This window comes from Phytophthora cinnamomi, assembly GCF_018691715.1.
Source record: "Phytophthora cinnamomi strain GKB4 chromosome Unknown Contig53, whole genome shotgun sequence".
Lineage (NCBI taxonomy): Eukaryota > Oomycota > Peronosporomycetes > Peronosporales > Peronosporaceae > Phytophthora > Phytophthora cinnamomi.
Window position 1 is genome coordinate 118,728 of NW_027150986.1, and position 19,542 is coordinate 138,269.

At 54.0% G+C, this 19,542-nt stretch overlaps 7 protein-coding genes across 8 annotated transcripts; 3 read left to right on the forward strand and 4 right to left on the reverse strand.

Moving 5' to 3' along the window:
- Positions 1-1,825: 1,825 nt before the first annotated feature.
- Positions 1,826-2,823, forward strand: IUM83_00016 (RING zinc finger-like protein; the record flags this gene model as incomplete). Its single annotated transcript, XM_067923749.1, has 3 exons — positions 1,826-2,222; positions 2,297-2,388; positions 2,446-2,823. The coding sequence occupies 3 exons, from the start codon at positions 1,826-1,828 to the stop codon at positions 2,821-2,823; spliced, it is 867 nt and encodes a 288-aa protein (XP_067789447.1).
- A 623-nt stretch (positions 2,824-3,446) lies between these two features.
- IUM83_00017 (NEK protein kinase) lies at positions 3,447-5,417 on the reverse strand (the record flags this gene model as incomplete). Its single annotated transcript, XM_067923750.1, has 7 exons — positions 3,447-3,476; positions 3,548-4,074; positions 4,135-4,654; positions 4,725-4,872; positions 4,975-5,123; positions 5,195-5,263; positions 5,334-5,417. The coding sequence occupies 7 exons, from the start codon at positions 5,415-5,417 to the stop codon at positions 3,447-3,449; spliced, it is 1,527 nt and encodes a 508-aa protein (XP_067789326.1).
- A 1,533-nt stretch (positions 5,418-6,950) lies between these two features.
- IUM83_00018 (Major Facilitator Superfamily (MFS)) lies at positions 6,951-8,926 on the reverse strand (the record flags this gene model as incomplete). The annotated part of the gene is made up of 5 exons (XM_067923751.1): positions 6,951-7,202; positions 7,291-7,346; positions 7,437-8,400; positions 8,564-8,647; positions 8,768-8,926. 5 exons carry the CDS (start codon positions 8,924-8,926, stop codon positions 6,951-6,953), a joined length of 1,515 nt encoding a protein of 504 aa, XP_067788776.1.
- A 113-nt stretch (positions 8,927-9,039) lies between these two features.
- On the reverse strand, positions 9,040-11,213 carry IUM83_00019 (uncharacterized protein; the record flags this gene model as incomplete). The annotated part of the gene is made up of 7 exons (XM_067923752.1): positions 9,040-9,334; positions 9,830-9,841; positions 9,917-10,026; positions 10,088-10,212; positions 10,285-10,371; positions 11,020-11,076; positions 11,153-11,213. 7 exons carry the CDS (start codon positions 11,211-11,213, stop codon positions 9,040-9,042), a joined length of 747 nt encoding a protein of 248 aa, XP_067788835.1.
- A 3,429-nt stretch (positions 11,214-14,642) lies between these two features.
- IUM83_00020 (uncharacterized protein) lies at positions 14,643-15,538 on the reverse strand (the record flags this gene model as incomplete). The annotated part of the gene is made up of 3 exons (XM_067923753.1): positions 14,643-14,656; positions 14,725-15,381; positions 15,469-15,538. The coding sequence occupies 3 exons, from the start codon at positions 15,536-15,538 to the stop codon at positions 14,643-14,645; spliced, it is 741 nt and encodes a 246-aa protein (XP_067789417.1).
- Positions 15,539-15,645: 107 nt separating this feature from the next.
- Positions 15,646-16,390, forward strand: IUM83_00021 (Adenine phosphoribosyltransferase; the record flags this gene model as incomplete). The annotated part of the gene is made up of 3 exons (XM_067923754.1): positions 15,646-16,077; positions 16,169-16,261; positions 16,346-16,390. The coding sequence occupies 3 exons, from the start codon at positions 15,646-15,648 to the stop codon at positions 16,388-16,390; spliced, it is 570 nt and encodes a 189-aa protein (XP_067789418.1).
- A 352-nt stretch (positions 16,391-16,742) lies between these two features.
- IUM83_00022 (Neutral ceramidase) lies at positions 16,743-18,101 on the forward strand (the record flags this gene model as incomplete). 2 transcript variants are annotated; one of them, XM_067923756.1, is made up of 2 exons in its annotated part: positions 16,761-17,535; positions 17,616-17,644. In XM_067923756.1, 2 exons carry the CDS (start codon positions 16,761-16,763, stop codon positions 17,642-17,644), a joined length of 804 nt encoding a protein of 267 aa, XP_067789419.1. The 2 variants fall into 2 exon arrangements, with proteins under 2 accessions (XP_067789420.1, XP_067789419.1); XM_067923755.1 differs by having other exon boundaries at positions 16,743-18,101.
- Between the last annotated feature and the right edge of the window lie 1,441 nt (positions 18,102-19,542).

Consider the following 19,542-nt stretch of genomic DNA (forward strand, 5'->3'; position numbering starts at 1 on the left):
GTCGCGCAGCGTGAGTTGGCGGTGTTGCCCCTTTGAGTCGGTGACTTGGAGCACGACATCGCCGGTTCCTTCAATTGGAATCTCGGATTTTCCGCCGACGGTGATGAAACCGGAGGCAGGATTCTTCGAGATGAACCATTCAGCATGCTGAGTGACATGACTCGTGCACCCTGAATCGATGGTCCAGTTGAGTCGAAGCTAGCGCTGGCTTGAGCGGTGAGGCTGATGGCAGGTGGTGCCGGCTTGATTACAGTGGCAACCGCAATACGAGCCTCATCACGGCGAGTTTGGCTGTAGCCTCCTTCTTCACGGCGAGACAGTTGTTGTCTCTTGTCGTTGGCGCCACGGTTGTAGCTGCCACGACCGCCGTTGTTCCGACCTCGGCCGCCTTTCTGCCATGATCCACGGCCACGACCCGAATTGTTGTCACGTCGTTCGTAAGGGTGGGACCTGCGAAGATTTCCGCCGCGAAACTCGAAATTCGCTGGTAGAACGGTGCCCGCCTTGACAGTGCCATCGCGGAGATCCTTCTGCAACCCACGGCATAGTCGAATGTGATGATACGGCTTTTGGCAGTAGCTGCATACTTCGCCGTAGGACGTACCACGTGATGTGGGTTGCTCTGGTGCAATAAGTGCACGTTCATCCTTGGTCCTTCGACTGTCAGGAGTACCCTTCGCCAGAGAGTAGCGGGTTTGCGCCTCCATCTTGCGGACTTTATTCTCGATGCTCATCTTGAGTTCATCGTACGGGATGTACTTCCGATTTCCTTTCCAGATGCGCAGATCGTCCTTCCACGATGCTGGCATGGAGTGGAACAGGTACAGTGACTTCTGTCCATCCGTGAGGACCGATTCGGTCGCCTTGGACGCGGCTCTCATCGCGTCTTCGAGAACGAGGAAAACTCGTTCACATCACTCCTTCCTCGTACTTGGTTTCCATGAGGAGGTGCTGGATGAAGTACGGGTCGCCATGGAACGCGGCTCCCTCGTACTTCTTGCAGATGGCTTGAAAAATGGCGTAAGCCGAGTGAAGGTTCTTGACAAGACGGATGTGCGTGTCGTCCATAGTCTTCATCAGGAAAGCCTTGGTTTGTGCTTCCATGCGGCGCAAGCGCCGGGATGACAACGGTGCTGGTCTCTCTTTCTTGGCTCGGCGCTGCGATTTCCGCTGCGAAAACGAGCGTATCGGTGAGGGTGGGCTGGGTGTCGACTTTGTCTTGCCGTCCTCGTCGCTGGCCGCTTCGTCCTCCTCGGAGCTTGACTCATAGTCGACGGCTTGAGAGTCGTAGTCGACAGGAGTAGAAGCCTTGGAGGGTCTTCGACGTCGGACATGTCGGCGTTGTCTGACGAACCATCTTCATCTTCGTCGTCGTCATCGCTCACTCCGTCGTAGTCCTTCTTGGTGACGAAGCCGAGGAGGTGCTTGCCATCAAGCGATGCCGTCACTCGGGTCTTCCACACGTCGAAATTTCTTGACCCGGTAAGTCGGGGAAGTCGTCACTCGAGACTTGGCTGGGACTCATGACCTGTTAATGTAGCAGGCTTTAGCGCTTGAGAGAAGGACTTGTAGAAAAGACGGTAAAAGGAGGAGTGAGATTAAGTAAGTTATGGAGCAGGGAGCTAGTCTTGCTGCTCACTCGAGAGAAGTATGTGGTTGCCTAAAACACAGATAAATATCGTGCCTACCAACCATTTGACGTTGAATATCAAAGTTTAGAGTCACTGTACTGCGCGTGTCCTTTCAGTATTAGAATAAAGGGTCCACACGGTACTTCGGGTAGGGCTGTGTGACGAGCCCTAACCTCAACAAGAACCACGTGAACCTGAAGAAGGCCAGCCTCAAGCTACAGCAGTCGTCCACAGAGCCACATCACTACGCGTTGGAGTTCCAGTTCGATGCTACCAAGCCCTGCCGCATCAGTGTGTTCTTGGTGGCAACGGAGACCATTAGCGCGGACACTGGCAGCTCCAGCTTTGCATTGGTTCATGCAGACAAGAACCCAGTGCTGACCCAGCACTTCCCTTCGGGTTTGGGCCAGACCTTCGTTTTGAAGGGAGGCGCGAACGAAGAGGACGCGGCTAAAGAAGAGGAGGACCAGGAGAAGCTCGAGCAGCCGTTGCCGCTCTTGGACTTCTCGTCGTACGAACCGGACGAGCTGGTGTATAAGCCCGGAGCTATGCAGTTCCCATTGGTCGTTGTGCTGGAAGTTTCATCTGCCAGTGAGTGCACATGGAGTCGATGTGAAGCGCACTCTGCTGTTGACCCCCTAACTTGTGCGTTGCGTGGTGTCCAGGAAAACGCCCTCAATCTCAGTCAACATTCTGCACGTTCGTCAAGAAAGGTGGGGATACTTGGGAAGTCAAGATGCTCAAGCAAAAGATTCTGGTACGATCGAGCTTCTTGGCTGGCAACAGGCAATGAGTGCTGACTGGTGTCTGCTAGGTGGACGGATTAACATACGAGCTGCAGGAGATCTACGGCATCGACGGCACGGTGACTGCAGCACCCAAAACTGAACGTAGCGGTGCGGCGGGCGAAGGTCAAGCCGACGCAACTCAGGCACCCAAGGAGGAAATTGAGATTCCCGAAGGCGCCGAGTGCATCATTTGCTTGTGTGAGCCGCGGAACACTACCATTTTGCCGTGCCGACACATGTGTCTCTGCAGTGAGTGCGCTGAAGCGCTGCGTAAGAGCTCCAGTACATGCCCAATCTGCCGGACGCGTGTCGAAGCATTGCTGCAGATTCGTGTGGAGGCAAAAGAGACGACGACCACTGAAGCTGAGGAAGACACTAACACCGAAGTAGAAGATGCCAAGTGAGCATACACCCTTGGGTAAGCGGAACAGGTCGATTACGAATAGTTCGAGTTACAGGAACAAGGTCATCCTGTCACGAGAAATAGTTACTGCAGACTCGCAGGAAAACAACAGTCATCCACGAAACCCAAACTGAGCATAAAGAAAGAATTTACCAAATTGATGTTACTGTGGTTCCTTCCTACCTCAACCTGTCTTTTCGCAACATGCTGAACCATCGAAATCGGAAGTTACCCCATGGCTCCCGTCTGAGCTGGTTCATCATGCGTTGGTCGGACCCTCTATCTTTTGCAAACCTCTTCGTCGTGGATGGCTTTGGCAGTGCAGCTGGATTCCGCGCCTTGTTTTTTTGTGTGTTTTGGTTGAATATCTTGTACAAATAGTGGTGACGCATGGCGGTGCGTGCTTGGCGGTGAAAGACCCGGCAAAGGCGTTTGATCAGCTTGTCGCTAAGTGTGCGCCTTCATTGTCGATTAGTTACACCAAAACACATGCAGATAATACGTTACTGTCGCACCGCATCCCCTCCACTGCCCAGACCTGCTCTCGTGCCAATCTCGCAGACTAGATTTAACTGATGCCGGCTTCAGATTCCCCGTGCTGGGCTTGGGGTCGCCCGTCACCAGCTAGTTGTTCTTTCTCCACATTCCTTTCATCTGCATCCATATTAAACAAGTAATTAGTTGGAATAGCATCCACTTGCCAAGGAGAACACTTTTTTACTTACCAAGTTGGCGACTTGCTCGGGGGCGTCACGGAGTCTGTTTCCCGTCGACGGAGTCGAGCTGACATCGCCCGTTGGACCATAGTAAGGGCTGCTCTGGCCTTTGGCAGGGTAACCAGGTCCACCGCGCTGAGACTCTGGTCCACCGCGCTGAGACTCAGGTCCACCGCGCTGAGACTCAGGTCCACCGCGCTGAGACTCAGGTCCACCGCGCTGAGACCTTGGTGCTTCCTCAATCTTCGCGTTCAGGTCTCCTGACGATTGAGTCTGAAAATCTGCTAGGTTGGGCTGACGACTGCTTCGGCCCGGAGGACTTCCGCCGCTACCAGCACTGTTGTTGTCCACCCGCCGTTTGGGACTTTGCGAGCCTCCGTGGCTAAAGTTGTTGTCTGCACTGGAGTTAGAGTCGTCAGAGGTGGTTGGAGATCCGACTTTTGCTGCGTTGTAGGACAGCTTGCGAGTCATCATTTCTACCATTTGTTCTCGCTTCTTCAGCTCACTCTCGCGGCGCATGTAGTCTACCTCCAGCTCTGTTTATAAAACAGTCGTTAGTTGATAGTCGTCTCTCTAAAGGCAACATTTGCTCGTACCTTTCAGCTTCTTTTCACGGGCCATCAAGGCAGCTTCCTGGCGACGAAGATCCTCTTCAATGCCCAAAAGCTCCTTCATCTTCTGGTTGTATGACGTCTGCAGGTTCTGGTCCGCAGCAGGCTGAGGGGCATTGGCAGCAGCGTACGCACGTAATCTTTGTTGCAACTGCGGGACGCGCTCCAAGTCCTCAATCCGCGGTCGTCGAGAACGTTGCCTGTGCAGCATCCACCGAATGACCTGGAAAAGACCCTCCGAGTACTGCGACGGAATGCGCGTGAACTTGCCGGCATTGATCTTCTTAGCCAAAGCCAACTGGTTCGTTGCATCGAACGGGGGTCCGAGAGTAGCCATTTCGTAAAGGAGACAGCCCAGAGCCCAAATGTCTGAGCGGTCGTCGTAGGTCATCTCGTTCACCATCTCAGGACTCATGTAGTAGGGCGTGCCAACGTTCGTCTGGGCGAAACGAGACTCGCTGCTAAGCTCCTTTGCAAGACCGAAGTCACCAAGCTTAGCATTGTTCTGTAAAAACAGAAAACATACGTCAGAACATCACCGCATACAACAAACCTCCATTAAAAGGATGGCGTACGTTCGAGTCCAGGAAAATGTTGCCGGGCTTGATGTCACGGTGAAGAATGGGTCGGATGGCGTTGCCTTCGCGGTGACGGTGGCACTCCTTTAGCGCCAGGAAAATGTGCGTGAAAATGTGCCAAATGAAGCCCTCCTCGATGTAGGACCTTCACACCACACGCCGAAAAGAAAAAAAAGTCAGAAATCACCTGATGATCCTAAAATGCAGCAAGATGCTGCTCCCGGGATCGGCATCAGGTGTGTCGTACCCCTCACGTTTCTTCCTCTTGATGAACTGGCCCAGGTCGCCGCCCTCGCAGTACTCCATGACGATGTAGATCTTGGTGGCCTGCTTGTCAATCACGCGGTCGAGGTAGCGCACAATGTGCGGGTGGCGCAGCTCGCGCAGGATGTTCACCTGCACAGCAATCAGCCGTCAGCCCCTGCCACATAGACAGTCTCAGGCTTTAAAGACCGCAGCAGACGCACCTCGCTGACGATGAGCTGCTTCTCCTTCTCGCTCATGGCGCCGTAGTTCACTTCCTTCCACACCAGCATCTACGTGGCACACATGAGTCAGTACGCACGCCCCTCGACTAAATGTACCCATCTCCCTGACAGCACGCACCTTGCGGTCGGACTTGCGCACGATCTGCGTGACGACGCCGAAGGAGCCCTTGCCGATGATGCGGACCTGCTCGTAGGCGTCCATGGCTGCGGCGAGGGCTGGGGACGAGAGGGGGGAGGGGGGTCTTCTCCGCGCGGGAGGAGGGGGCGGCTGGTAACGCGAGGGACCGGAGAGAGCGCGACGGAAGGAGCGACACTGACGACGTCAACGCTCCGGTCGTCTTCTCCTCTCGCTGTTCTTCGGTTTGTGGGCTTTTATCCGCTCAGCCCAAACGCCAGCCAACTCTCCCCCTTTGATGCATCCGGGTAGTCAATTATTAATTCCCCTTTTCCACGCGGCATACTGAAATCAAGTCACGATTCTAAGTCAGGAAGGACGATATTGTGGTAAATCAATGAGAGACCTATCCCTCCTAATGCCTGGAAACATGTTCGGCGGCCAGGCATGCATCTCAAAGTATTATAACTGGTGACCAAGCATCCTATAGCTGTTCAGGTTGCCGCCCCAAGGCCGACGTTCACGGCGGGTAACGCACGCCGACTCAGCGCCGTTACCAATGATCCGGCGCTTCCTGTCGTTTCAGACGGTCTGTTTACAACGCCACACCGCCACGGTACTACCCCGTGACCGTTCATTTGACTTCCGGGATTCACTTGCTCACCGGTATAGGCAAGTCAGTTCAAAAAGCCAGCCACGCCACGGCCATCGTTGCCGTGCAAAGTCAACACAAGAGGCGGAAGAGAAAGTCGGGATCGCTCCTCGATCGTCTGCCCGACAGACAACCCGAAATGCGCGGCGCAGATCGTGCCTCGCCTCGCGCTCTGAGCGGGGACACATCTGCTGCGACCGATTTCTCGCAACCGTATTTGTCCTCTGTTGGTCCTGTGGTGCTTCTGAACGCAGTCTCGCACTCGCGAAGATGCAGCCGCGCGCTACAATGGTTACGTGCACTTCGACGTGATCTTGCCCTGAAACGCCACTGCAATTGGAACGTCGTTCCTCAATTAGGTGCTCTACTCGCTATCGCCGCCAGCATGGCACATGTCCCGGACATGATTTTCGTCGATCGGACCTGTCCAGCTCTAGCATTGTGAACGGGAAATGCCTTCGATGGCAGCTCCGTTACGCACTTCCGACGTGCGTGCCCTCCACAAAACGCGGCATAAAAACACTTGTGTGCGTCTCGGGTCGCGCAAACGTCAATACCACAAAAAACATGAACACTCGGTGAAGCTAGAAACCGAGAATCGGTGATACTGACAGTGACCGCATAGCACATGCAGGTAGCGATGTCTCGTTGGGGAACTTTGAATGAACCCGCGTATTATAGTCGGACTCCGAATCGAATAGGGTTAGTCAAACTTTTTCAATGTTGGTTTAAGGGTCAAAAACCTTGGTCATTTGATGTCATCCAGGATAGCAGGTAACATGCCCATTTGACCTGTATCACTGGCTGAGGCTTTGCTATAGCTTCAACTCGAACTCTTCAAGGCTGTACGTAGAGCCTAAGGCCACAGCTTGTCGCTATAATTCCATGCTTGTATTCAAACCCAGCGAAGCTCTAACACATTGAAGATACAAAGGCTGGTCCTTCACATGCAATCTGAAAGCCACAGTTTAGTGCTCCGCCGCCAGAAGTGCCTCGCTGTCGAGCGCGTCCTCGTCCAGCATAAGCGAGACTCTTCTCTTCGCGGCGTTCGTGTGGTTCAGGATGGACCCGTTCTGGTAGTCCACCACATTGAGCGCAATGCCCACTAGGCTACCCAGAACGCCAAACGACACGAAGAGCAACTCCACACCTGGTATGTACCGGTCATCGTGGTTGAACTCGGCAGCAACGGCCAGTGGAAACAGCGCGAGTCCAATGTTCTGTAACGATAGATACCGCAAAGCGCACGCACAAGGTTAGCACTTGCGTTCACGTAAAGCTAGCGTTGTATGCAGTTGCTGTGCGCACCTGAATCGCAGTGATAGCTCCGTACGCAGTTCCGACGTGCTTCGCCTCAACCACATCTGCATACACACAAATGGTGAGCATACGCGCTCTGGTTGCTAAAAAGATGAACGCCAGTAGAGCGCATCCACAAAATCATAGGCACTTACACGGAACGGAGGGCCACAGTGCTGCGGCGAACACACTGTAGGCAACGCCTTGAAGCACCAGCGGTGCGTAAAGACTAACGTGTGTCAGTCCGAGCATGAGGTGGACCGCTGTCAGGGCGAGCGGGGCTACTAGCGCCAAAAACGCACGGAGACCGATGCGGTCGACCACGAACCCAAGGAATGGGGATATGATGGCGCTAATGATGTACGGAATGGACATCGGCGTAGCAGCTTTCTGGGCCGCATCCGTTTTTGTGGCACAGTACGTCTGTGTCAAAGGCCCAAACCTCCACGCTTCGTCGTCGCAATTGATTTTGTCTCCATCGATTAGCGGCGGGGAAGTGGAGCAGTTCCACTGATCTAGCGGCTCTTTTATTGTGCAGTTCGCTGACAGCAATGGTAGCGGCCACCCGTATGGAGGAACACTTGGGCACCCTGGGACAATCTCTGCGCAATCGAGCTCGAATTCGTAAAGCCCTTCTCCGCATCGTCGGCACGCCTCAGGGGGCTCCTTGAAAAAGTCACGCTCCATGAGAAGGCTGCTCGCGACGTTGTTGAATGGGATCACGCAGCCGTAGACAACCAAGCAGCTCAACGCCAAGAGCCAGAATGCTGGGCGGAAATGCTTAATATCGCTAAAGTGGATGCTTTCAGCAGCCGCTCCTGCCTCCTTCTGGTTTTCTTTCGTCAACTTCTCCGCCCTTTTGTCAATCGGGATCACCAGCATCACCGTGAAGGTGGACGCCAGACACATGATCACTCCCACCCACAGCGCCGTGGACACGCTTGACGCATGGGCGACAACAGGACTAAGCTCGTTGTTAATGACGCTTCCCAGTCGCGCCACACTGAGGTTGATGCCCAATGCGAGCGCAAGTTCACTGTTCTTAAACCACGAGGCGACGAGAGTCCCCTGTGCCACACCGAGGCTTTCTCCTCCGAATCCAAACACCACCCGACCGAACTGCAAATGAAAAAACGCCGGCTCCGTTTAACATCAACAGGCCACCAACACAAAAGACAAGCATTTAACTCACCAGCATCAAGTTGAAGCTCGAGAGCGAGCAGCCCGTGGCAAAGATGAGTTGCCCAGTCAAAATTGCTGTCGAGAAGGCAAATAGCATCACCCGCGCCCCGAACCGATCCACCAACACGCCGCCGAAGAACGGCAGCAGGATGTTGGGGATCGAGTACAAAGAGTACAGCAAGTTCTACATACAATGGCGCAATCATTAGTGGACAAATGCAATCAATATCCCTATATGTTATATTGCAAGGCGATGTACGGCATTGCTGCCAGAACGCAGCAAGATCCGAGACGTGGAACGTACGAAGAGGAACTCGTAGCGGTCCTTGGGGATGTTGCTGAAGTGCTGTTGCAGCTGGCTCTTGAGCGCCGCCGGGTTGTCGAAGCAGTAGTAGTTGCCGATCATCAGCAGGCACGACAGCAGCAGCACCAGCCAGCGCACGCGCAGCTCGCTCTTCTCCATGGCGTCTCGCTCGGATCAAAGGGGGGAACGGGTGCGTTAAATGAGTCAGATCCTAAAAAGAAATGAGATAGAGTTCCGTGCTAAGTACGATTGAAGTGACCATCACTCTGTCTCTACTTCAACTTGAGGCGAAGCTTGCGCCACCACTTCTGGATGGTTGTGGCGTACGCGTTGTTCCACATATGCGTCAAGATTTCCTGGCGTCGCTGGTCCTCCAGCCGGACCTTCAGCTCGTAGAACCTGGCCCGTGCTTGTTTTGCCCGATACGCGTTCTGCAGCAGCACAGCCGCTGCCGTCCTCTGCTTTGAGACCGTCTCCACGCGCAACCCAAAGCGCCGCATGAATTGAGTGTAGCGAAGAAACTTGAACAGCACGTGCCTCGCTCGTGCTAGGTTGTCGCGCTTCGCCCTGGCGCGAGCGATTCTTCTTTTGGTTCGTCGCATCCAAATTTGAATGGAAATCGCCGCGTGAAACCGAGCCAGATGATGACACCAAGCGATAAAGTCGCGCTTTTTCTCGAGATAATGCTTGAAAGCACGTGTTATAACGCGTGCTGCTCGTTGTTGCACCATCCATAAAGCACAACGCACGCGGAAAGTGTACGAGTAGTAGTAGCGCTGGACTTTATGAGCAGCCCGATCGTATGCCAAGAAGCGCTTTTTTCGCTTGTACATTTTCCTTGAATGATATCCTCGCCAATGGGCCTGCAATACTGTTGCAGCTTGGTGTAGGTGATGGACGGCCGCAGCTTGTTTTCCTTTCACACCGCGAAACCAGCATTGAACAGATACCGCAGCAGCGATTGCTTCGTACTCCCGCTGATGGACTGTGTCCGCCATCCACTTCGCCCACAAGCGAAAGACTAAAGATTCCAGTCTTGTGCGCGATCTTTGGAGGACCCACAATGCGCATTTCCTTATCAGCACAAGCAGTCCACAAGAAATTAGTCTTACGAACGAACTGTCCCAGTATTTTCGACGCAAAGCGTACAGGCGGCAAAAATTGCGGACTTGTCGGTGGCATTGCGTCCACAATGCTTGTTGACGCCAATGCATAAATCGCCGGTTTGTGACTTGGTGGTAATATGTGGACATGATGTTCTGGGCAACAAAGAGGGGTGAATTTAGGAAGAAGCAAGCTCACATGTGCAAGAGTGCGTACTGATAGCTTTTCGGCGGCGAATCGTTTTCGCATGGTAGTGGATCGAGCTACTTCTTCCATGCAGTGATCACGGATCCAATCTTGAATATTAAGCGGGCAGCCATTTGCCAAGGCAGTTGTAGCATCTATTTTGCACACGCAACAGCAACATCATGGTCAGGAGGAACCAATATGACGCTCACTTTGCATTTGGATACCAAGAGGCTTCGGTGCGGTGGAAATGTATCGTGAATGCGTTTGTAATGGGCGCTTAGAGAGAGCGATTGGTTTCTCGAGGCGTCTGCCTACGGGTGACATCCGTAATGCGGGGCGGGATGGTAAACGCTTGCTTACAATCACCTCCGGAAGCGTGATGCTACCTGCCCGCAACGCTCGACCGTGAATCCATGCGTTACGCGCGAGCTTATCGCATAGTGAGGTAGTAGTTGCTTGAGTGTACGCAGAATGGAACCATTCCTGTTGTTCTTCACGAAGCATCATACTCGCCATTTCTAGCTCCATAACTTGCTCATAGGACATCTGAGTTGCTCGTAGAAAACTCGCGCTTTCTAGTGTGGAAGCAACATTTGGGCATGATATGAGAAAGAGAATGTCTTCCACTGCTAAAGATTTTTGTCGAAATTTGTCCTCCCAAAGAGTAAGTAGATGCCCGCGAAAACGGTTGTCTGGTGTGCGCAAGCTTGTGTACTTATCGGCATGTATGGCGAGGAGAGGTTGCTGCAAGAATTGGCTGGCCAACGTTGAGGTAGAGGGTCGATTGAGAGCTGCTCGAATGGGCTCCACAGACCCACCCCGCTTGCATCTGCCATTACGAACACTCGCCCCCAAGGGCTTCTTGCTGTCGGATACGTTATTTCCATAGTGTGTGGGCCTCAGTAAGCACCTCGCCTCCCACAAATTTCTTTGCTCGGGCAAAACTTCGTCTAAGATACCTGCTACACTCCATTCCGAGCCATTAATGGCAGCAAGCTGCTCGACCAAATCGAAGCCTACCAACAACAAAGAACAAGCGTACGCATCGGTACTCCGCCTCAAGCTTTGCACTATATTATCTCAAGTACTTACCCCGTCGACCAAGCTTTCGACTTTCCCCGGTCGATTCGTTTCCCCGTTTTCGTTGTTGCATCTTTGACAATACTGTTGTTTTACTGCAGGCATCGCTATTTTAGTCGCTCAAAAATCAACTCGTACGTTCAGCTCCTTCGCTTCCAGCAACTCAAGAAGTTCGTGGCATTCATCTTCGCTCAAATACGCTCGCAGCACACGCAAGCCATCCATGTACAGCGCTTTGCTCCATGCACACGCGGCAATCCCACGGTACAATATTTTCTTTGCCGCATCCACTTTCCCGAGCGCTATTTCGAAACGCATATATAGTCGCCAACAGAGCGCACTACCCTTTGTACGGATGTGGCTCACCATACTTTCAAACATTTGTCGGATACGAGTAACTGCAGTGCCATTCATGCCCCACCGATGAAAAAGGCAGCACATTGGTCGAGAACGATTTTCATTGTCTAGCTGCGGAGCAGCTAGGCACTTGATCATTGCGGCTCGCTCCGCGCGGCAAAGTTCACAAAGGAGCGCAAATAACCACTCCACCAATTCTGGAGAATCGTAATGCCGTCTCCATCGTTTTTCTACCTGAAGAAAGTAGTTCCGAAGCACCTGAGATATCGTGTTACCCGTCTCAGCATCGACAAAGAGACGAAGAAACAACGCGTTGCTTGGAAACTTCTCAACTGCGTCACCGATGGATTCGCGCCATGCACGTGGCGCAACCGCTGGAAACAAACCTAAAGTTTGATGCTGCTGCATGAACTCCAAGAAACAGATCCACATCCAATTTAGGTGTGAGCAGGCTTGGTGTTTTACTTCGGTCAAACCTTGGCGATATTCTTGGCAAGCCGCTTCAAAACCTCGATACGCGTAAATCACTAAGGCCAAGTTGTGCAAACAGTAGCCAACCCAGCAATCATGCGGCTTCCTAAGCGCTGAGTGGGCATCGTGAGGCTGCGAACTTAACTCTGCACAGTGTCGAATCGCAAAGCTTAGCTCAGTTCGATACCAAGCGATGAGGCTCGTTTCAGTCAATGGATCAGATTTTAAGATATTCTCCAGATAGGTGTAAATCCGCTTTCGATGCACTTTCGCAATAGTGTCTAGCGCTTCCTTCTTAATCCCACCACCCTGTTCCGGTTGCTGCGCACTCCAAAGTGTGTAGAGGCATCTTAGAACGCGAAGTAGTCCTTCACTGCAAGTCAGCGTTTCGGGTAATTTCTTCTGATTCTTCGTCAAAGGCCACATTTCAAGCCGTGCGCGAAGAAACACAAAGCGATGGAAATGTCGGGCTACGGAGGCATCGCTTTGGGATGGGGCGCTGAGCGACGCAAGCGTATTATCGCAGATACGTCGCACCTGACGTTCATTTCCAAGTTTAAGTTCCAACTTGGCGTAGGCAAACAATACGTCAAAATCCGTATCACCATTAACGCTCCTCTGGACTAATTGCTGACTCAGACGACGAGCGTACATCACAAAAGCTTCATCATCACCGGTTGCGCGTGTAACCTCAGCTTCAAAACTAATCAACAAACATTTTAAAGTTGTCCCGAACTTCTCGTCGATAGTTTGGAAAACGCTTAGTGCTTGCATAAAAATTCGACGAACAAAAGCCACCTTTTTAGGATCGCGGATCACACCATCCTTGACTACAATATCGTTGAGAAGGACAGTCTCGAGAATCATTTTCCGATCATACGGATCAAGAACCAACGTATGTTTCGTAGGTCGAGGGCTGAAAGCTGACAAAATCGGGTTCACAAGTTGTTCACAATCCGCAGCATCGTCTGCATACATCCACTGACAAAATTGAAGACTATCGTCCCATTGATATTCCCCACGCCATTGAACACCGCATATGCGAAGAAGCTGCGCAACAAGCCGCCATCGATACGGCGCTGGGACAGTAAACAAAAACGGCTGGATTTCATCAGTCAATATGGCTCGATCTGGCTGCTGCTCAATTAGCTCCTGATGAAGTGGGTTACTAGCGCGCAGTGGGGACCATTGTACGTGTATTTGGACTTCCTCGCGAACAAGCCATTTCATGAAATGATCGTCTTCTCCAATAATCCCAAAATCTGCGCGTTGATCCTCCAATTGTGCCTTCGTAACTGCCAGCATTTCACGCTTAGCCTGCTCCTTCTCAATTAACTGGTCCTGGCGAGCTCGCGCGGTTTCCGTGCCTCTCAACTCGCATAAAATACGTTCATACTCTTTCGTGTCATCCATATCATCAATGCTAATACGATAACCATGCAAGTTACTGTAAACAACTGTGCCACTTCGCCTTGAATCAGTATCTGAGTCATCGCACGCAACAAAATCAGCGGCGAGGTCTGTGTTCACATCGCTACCAGCCCCCGCATCTCTTCCCGAATTTATCTTTGATTTGCGCTGGTAGTCAGCAGAAGCAAACAAAAGACTCTGCTTGTGTTCTTGACTCCGTATCGCGTCAGGAGGGTTCACTTGGTCGATAGTCGTAACGCATTTTGTGTGGATGAATTCCTCGAACCCAGCGTCTGACAGTTCGGGGGAATCCTGCTCGAATGCACAACTCAGTGCACTCGTTCCCCATTGCTCGTCGCCAAATCTAACTGATCCGACGTCATTCCACCGCGAAACAAAACTCCGCAGCATGTCAAGGTGACTGACATTATTGGTGTCAGGTCGTTTATCCGTCGCACTTTCGTTCAGGTTGAAACCAATTAATGCTTGCATTTGAGCGATTGAGCGTTCGGTATAGCCAGCCTTTGCCTCAAAGATGCACATGAGCAAGTGGAAATCGAGAAGTAATGTCGCCAAGTCCTCTGATTTTGTGGTAAGCAGTAATGGTTCAGATACCCCGTGCAATGGCTTGGCAGATTCCGCCTTAGTTTTCGCCTGTTTTTCGGTCTCGACCCTCAAAACATTCAATATCCGCGCGTACAGATCACGCACAGATTGCATTGAGAAGCTACCAAAATGCTGCTGGCGACTTTGGAGTAGCTTGAGCCATAGATCGCAGTTGGTAAGATCATCAAGGAGCAGAGTTTCCAGCTGCCGTTGAAACGAGTCGAATGCAGCACCTTCACCTTTGATTTGAGCTTGCAACGTCATGTTCAGTTTCACGCGATGCAATCTTCGAGACTGAGGATTGTAGGTGAGAGCTTTCGACAAAATTGCAGATTGCTTTTCTACGACACTCGCCCTCACGGCTGGATCAATTTTTTTGCCTCTGGTGTGAAGACGAATTGTTTGTTCCTGAAAGGCAATCAAATCGAGCCATTTATCAGTGTCACGTGGATCCGCAGTTACCGCGGCATTGAGTAGTTTACTCCGATCGACGAGATGTTGCTCCACACTTTGCCCATCAGTTAGCATAACTTCATCACTGGTACTGGTGCTATGATCCCCAATATCGTCACCCACGAGGTTATTAATTTCAAGCACGGGATCCACGGGAATGAAAGACATTTCGGGTAGGCAGCTCACAACGACGTTTGCAGTTTGATCACTGTGGTCCGCCTGGTGTGAAGATGCCGCGCGAGATAATCTTTTTTCAGAGTACGCAAGATATAGCCGCTTCTGTCGACCGTCTCTCTCCAATTTGCGTGCCCGCACGGAGAAATATCGATCCGACCCTTGGTTTTCTTTCTGTTTGCGATGCATCTCGACGCCACTCAGTTTCGGGCGTGTTCGCGATATCCACGCTCCAGTGAGCAGATTGCGCCGTGTGGCCAGGTCGTACAGTGGCTGGTCGTGCGCGTATGTCGACCCAAAGAACCGATTTTCGCGGTCGCCTACGCAATCGACCTCGAACAGTTTTTCTTCGCCTGGTGTTTCGTGCAGCGCAAGTGCTTTATCCGATTGAGTAACAATGCGGCTCTCATCCCTATGGCTGCGCGGCCGGGACGCAGATCGCGAGCGCGAGTTGCTGCGGCTGCGATGTCGACGTCGACGAGAGCGGCGTCTAGAGCGATGCGTATCATCTTCGTCGCTGCTTCCGGACGGACTCCAGGACCTGCGGCGCTTCCTGTCCTTGCTTTTCTTCTTGTGCTTCGAGAGATGGCGACCGTCCACATCGCTCGAGCGCTGCTTCTTCTCTTTCTTCTTCTTCTTCTCTTTGTGTCGATGCTTGCTATGCTTGTAAACTTGCAATGCCGACTCGGATGCCTCGGTGTCTTCACGCCTCGCCTTGGGTTTGTCCTCTCCAGTGCCGCTGGCGAAGCTCTTCCCAACACTCAGCCAGTCTAAATGAACAGCAACCAGGAGCCCCACGGGTTATTACGACATCACACCAGTCTACTACTGCTATCCGTAGCCTCTATACAACGCACCATCGTTGACTTGAGCAGCGTCGCCACCTCCAGCTCCGGTCCCGGAGGCCTTCCGCCCGGCAGCAAACATGTTTTTGAGCAGTGAATTGGTCCAATTTGATTGGTCAAAATATAGTTCACGACACATTTTAGTCCTCCGGTGCACGCATTCAACGAAGCACCGTCAGCTGGACAAGCATGAGCGGCGAGAAGCTCGCAACGCGGCCGCCCGCGGACCTGTCCAACGAGGAGGAAGTGTCCGCGTACATCAAGCAGAAGATCCGCGTGTTCAGCAACTTCCCCAAGCCCGGCGCGGACTTCAGCGACGTCACGTCGCTGCTTCTGGACCCCGTGGCCTTCCAGGCGGCCATCGAGGCGCTCCGGCTCCGGTACGCGCACCAGCAGATCACGCACGTGGTGAGCTGCGAGTCCAGGGGCTTCATCTTCGGAGCACCGTTGGCGCTGGCGCTGCAGGCCGCGTTTGTGCCCGTGCGTCGCGCGCGGAGACTGCCGGGCGATGTCGTGGGCGTGGACTACGTGTCGGGCTTCTACACCGGACGCATGGAGATCCACCAGGACGCCATCACGGAGGGAGGGCGCGTGGTGATCATCGACGACCTCGTTGCGTCGGTGCGTTTGGATCGTGTGAAGCCCGTCACTTTTTGTCTTTTCGCTAGTCGAGGACTCAATTTGTTGTTTTTGCTGTGTTGCCAACCTGCAGGGCAACACTCTCAAGGTGACGGTCGAGCTCGTCGAAAAGCTCGGCGGCAAGGTGGTGGAGTGCGGCTGCGTGATCAACTCGCTGCACTCGACGGTGAGTGCTCGTCGTGCTCGACGTCTGCTGCACGGTCCGCCCCTAACTGACCACCGAATTGTGCGTGTACGTAATGTCATTCAGGAATCGCTGCAAAACATCCCGCTGTATGGCCTCACGAAGATGTGAGCATAGAGAGCCGTGCACTGTCTGTAGAGTAGGCGGCGTGGGGGCGCCGTCTAGCACTTAGGTTCAGGCGGCTAGTAGTTTTAGGCGAGGCCAGTTTCGAAATCCCACGTTCGTTTTTGAATCCGTCGGCCGACCTGCCAGACGTGATGCTCCGCCCGCTTCCCGACCTCTGATGATCCCATACAAATCGTACACCGTATTCTTTATAGCCTGTCTTTTCGCGTAGAGTAAGTATCCGAACAGAGAGGTATGTGATCTGGCGCGTCCAGTAGAGGCCTGGAATCAAAAAACGAAAAAAGCGCCAAGGGAGAAGTAGCTCTACGGCCGCCGCCGCGCGAACCATCCTGCCTCCATGCCGCCCAAGCAGCGAATGCGCCAGCGCTTCGGGCCCAGCCAGGACTACCTGCTCGCCGTGCAGGTGAACACGGATCAGCCGTTCCGCGCCCCGTACGGCGGGCTCATGGCCGGCTGGGAGAAGGTCGCCACGACCCTCAACGGCTGCAGCGCCTTCAAGATGCACCACCTCAAGGGGCCCATCGCCAAGAACCGCTTCGAGCGCCTCGTGGCTCGCCACCGCGACTGGGTCAAGAGCGGCAGCCGCCCGGAAAGCGCGCCCTCGGAGGACGCCTCCTTCCAGAGCGTCATGACCGAGCTCATCCCCAAGCTGGACGCCGCCGAGGCCGACCCACCGTCGCAGAACCTGGGCAAACGCGGCCGCCCCAGGAAGATCCGCCCGGACGACACCCTTGCGGGGAAGAAGCCGGCTCTGCTGGCCTCGCAGGTGGCCATCGCCCCGTCCCCGCTGGGGCCGCAGCCGCCGTCGTCGTCCACCTCTCTCCTCGTGGATTCCGAGGACCAGGCGTTGCCTATTGTCACCAAGGCCACCCGCCAGCGGTTCACGCCCAACGACGATCTGTTGCTCGTCAAGTACGTGAAGGAATCCCTGCCGTTCCGTGCCAAGTTTGGCGCGATCTCATCGGCCTGGGAAGACGTGGCGAACAAGCTGGACAACAGCCCCGATTTCTCCAAGGACAACATCAAGGGCCCGATCGTGCGCTACCGCTTCGAGAACCTGGTGTCCAAGTACCGCGAGCGCGTCAAGCGCAACAACGGACGGGTTGTCGGACCAAAGGGGGCCCCTGCGGGTGAGCTTGAAGTGCTCATGACGGAGCTGGTCACGCTCCTGGATGGTGGGGATCCTGTCAGTGCCGCTCTGCTTGCGCAGAACGTGGCGATCGCCACTGGAGCGGTTAATGCGGTGGCGGAGCGAGAGAACCAACGCACAGCTACTAGCCAGGATGAGGACTCCTCAAGTAGCACCAGCGAACCGTCGTCGCCAGCTTCCGCTCCCTCTGAGGTTGCGACCCAGAGCTTCATCACCCCTACGAGCGAACCCGAGCTAGCTTCGCCCAATGCCAGCGCCCCGCACAAGACGCCGAAGGCAGCGTCACTTTCGGCAGTCTTGAACAACACTGACCCCACAAATATTGCGGAGCTCAAGGCGCTGCTGCAGGAGATGGTGGAGCAGCAGGCGCGCGCCACGGAGCAGATGCTGCTGCTGCAGCGCGAAGAGCGCCGTCTGGAGGCGGAGCGGCGAGAGCGGGAGCTCGAGGTCGAGCGTGAGGAGCGCGAGAAGGACCGCCAGGCGCTGACTGCCACGGTGATGGAGGCGATGAAGACGTTCCTCGAGCAGAATGGCCGCAAGGACTGAGCGAGATGTGTGGAGGAGAGCTTGTAGTTGGGTATAACAGCGCTATCTTTTTAGCAATATCTCTTTAGCATACACCGGGCCCGCGTCCATAAGTCCACGGTTTGAAATACCGGCGTCAACTTCAAAGTGTCAGCTGCCGATCTGCCTGCGTTTTTTGGTCGAATCCCCAGCTGGCATCAGCTTTTTCCCTCACAGACCAGACCCACTTCCGAAGAAGGTCTCTAAGCTCATTGAGAAAACGATGCCCGACGGCGCCAGCTCATGCTTCGCTCGCTCCTGCTGCGCGACGTGCTTCGCCGGCGACGCAGCCTCCGCGAACGATAACAACCGCCGACGTCTCGCCGCTGACGACCCCCGCCGCAGGGACTACGACAACTCCCGCGACGTGACTGTCCAGCCCGTGGTGATGTCCCAAATCCGCCCGCCGCAGCCCCAAGTGCGCGCCACGAACTGATACAGTACACTTATGTATGGGTGGACTTAAGCAACGACTATGAGGCCGAATACGGTTTGGTAGCGTGCTTGAATTGGAGACTTTGGAGATGGCTACGAAGTCGAGGAAGGAACCAGTTCAACGCGAATAATGAATACTACACATCGCATTGAATACATGGCATTGCCACACTGGCAATTTGCTAGCGGACGGGGCGCTGGGCATGCACGCCCTGCGCACTGATACCGATCGTTTTCTCTGCCTGCCGCGATTATGATACGGTTGGCGTGGGTAAATTGCTCGAGCATCAACTGCTTCGGCGCGTTTTTGCTGTGGCTCGTGAGACACCACCGACATACACTTCCGAGTGTGCACACGTCGCATGTGATGCAAATGAAGCTGCGGAATTCTGGAGATCGCTCGCACCACTGCACATGACCTCATTGCGAGAATTTCCAGCACAACAGCAAGTCCGAGGTCAACCACAAGCGACCGAAGGGGAGAGAGAAAGCGGGTCGAGAGAGCAAGAGTGACTGGAGACCACCATGTGCGGACCTGACGACGGCCCCGGCTGTGATATTTGCTGCGGAGACGAGTGCTGCGGGTGTTTGGCCGGCCTGTGCTGCGCTTCGTGCTGTCTTGCCGGTGCTTCGGCGGCAGACAACAACGACAGACGCCGACATGATTCGCATTCGCCCAGGGAAAGAGAAGTGTACGTCCAGCCTGTCATCGTGCAGCAGGAATACCCGCCCCCGCCACCTCCTGGGTATGGCCCCCCGCCCCCGCCACCCCCGGGATACGGATACGGCCCCCCGCCGCCTCGTCGTGAGTACTATTAGCCTTGATGGGCCTTCGTCGCGCATGCACGACGCACTGCGAGCACTGTCTCCTTTGCAGATTGCTATCCAATCCACAAATACAAAAGCTTTCGAGTTTGACGTGCATGTACCATAGCAATAAGGTCTACCATGAGTCAGTAGCGCTGTTTGTCGTGTGCTGAGGCGTACG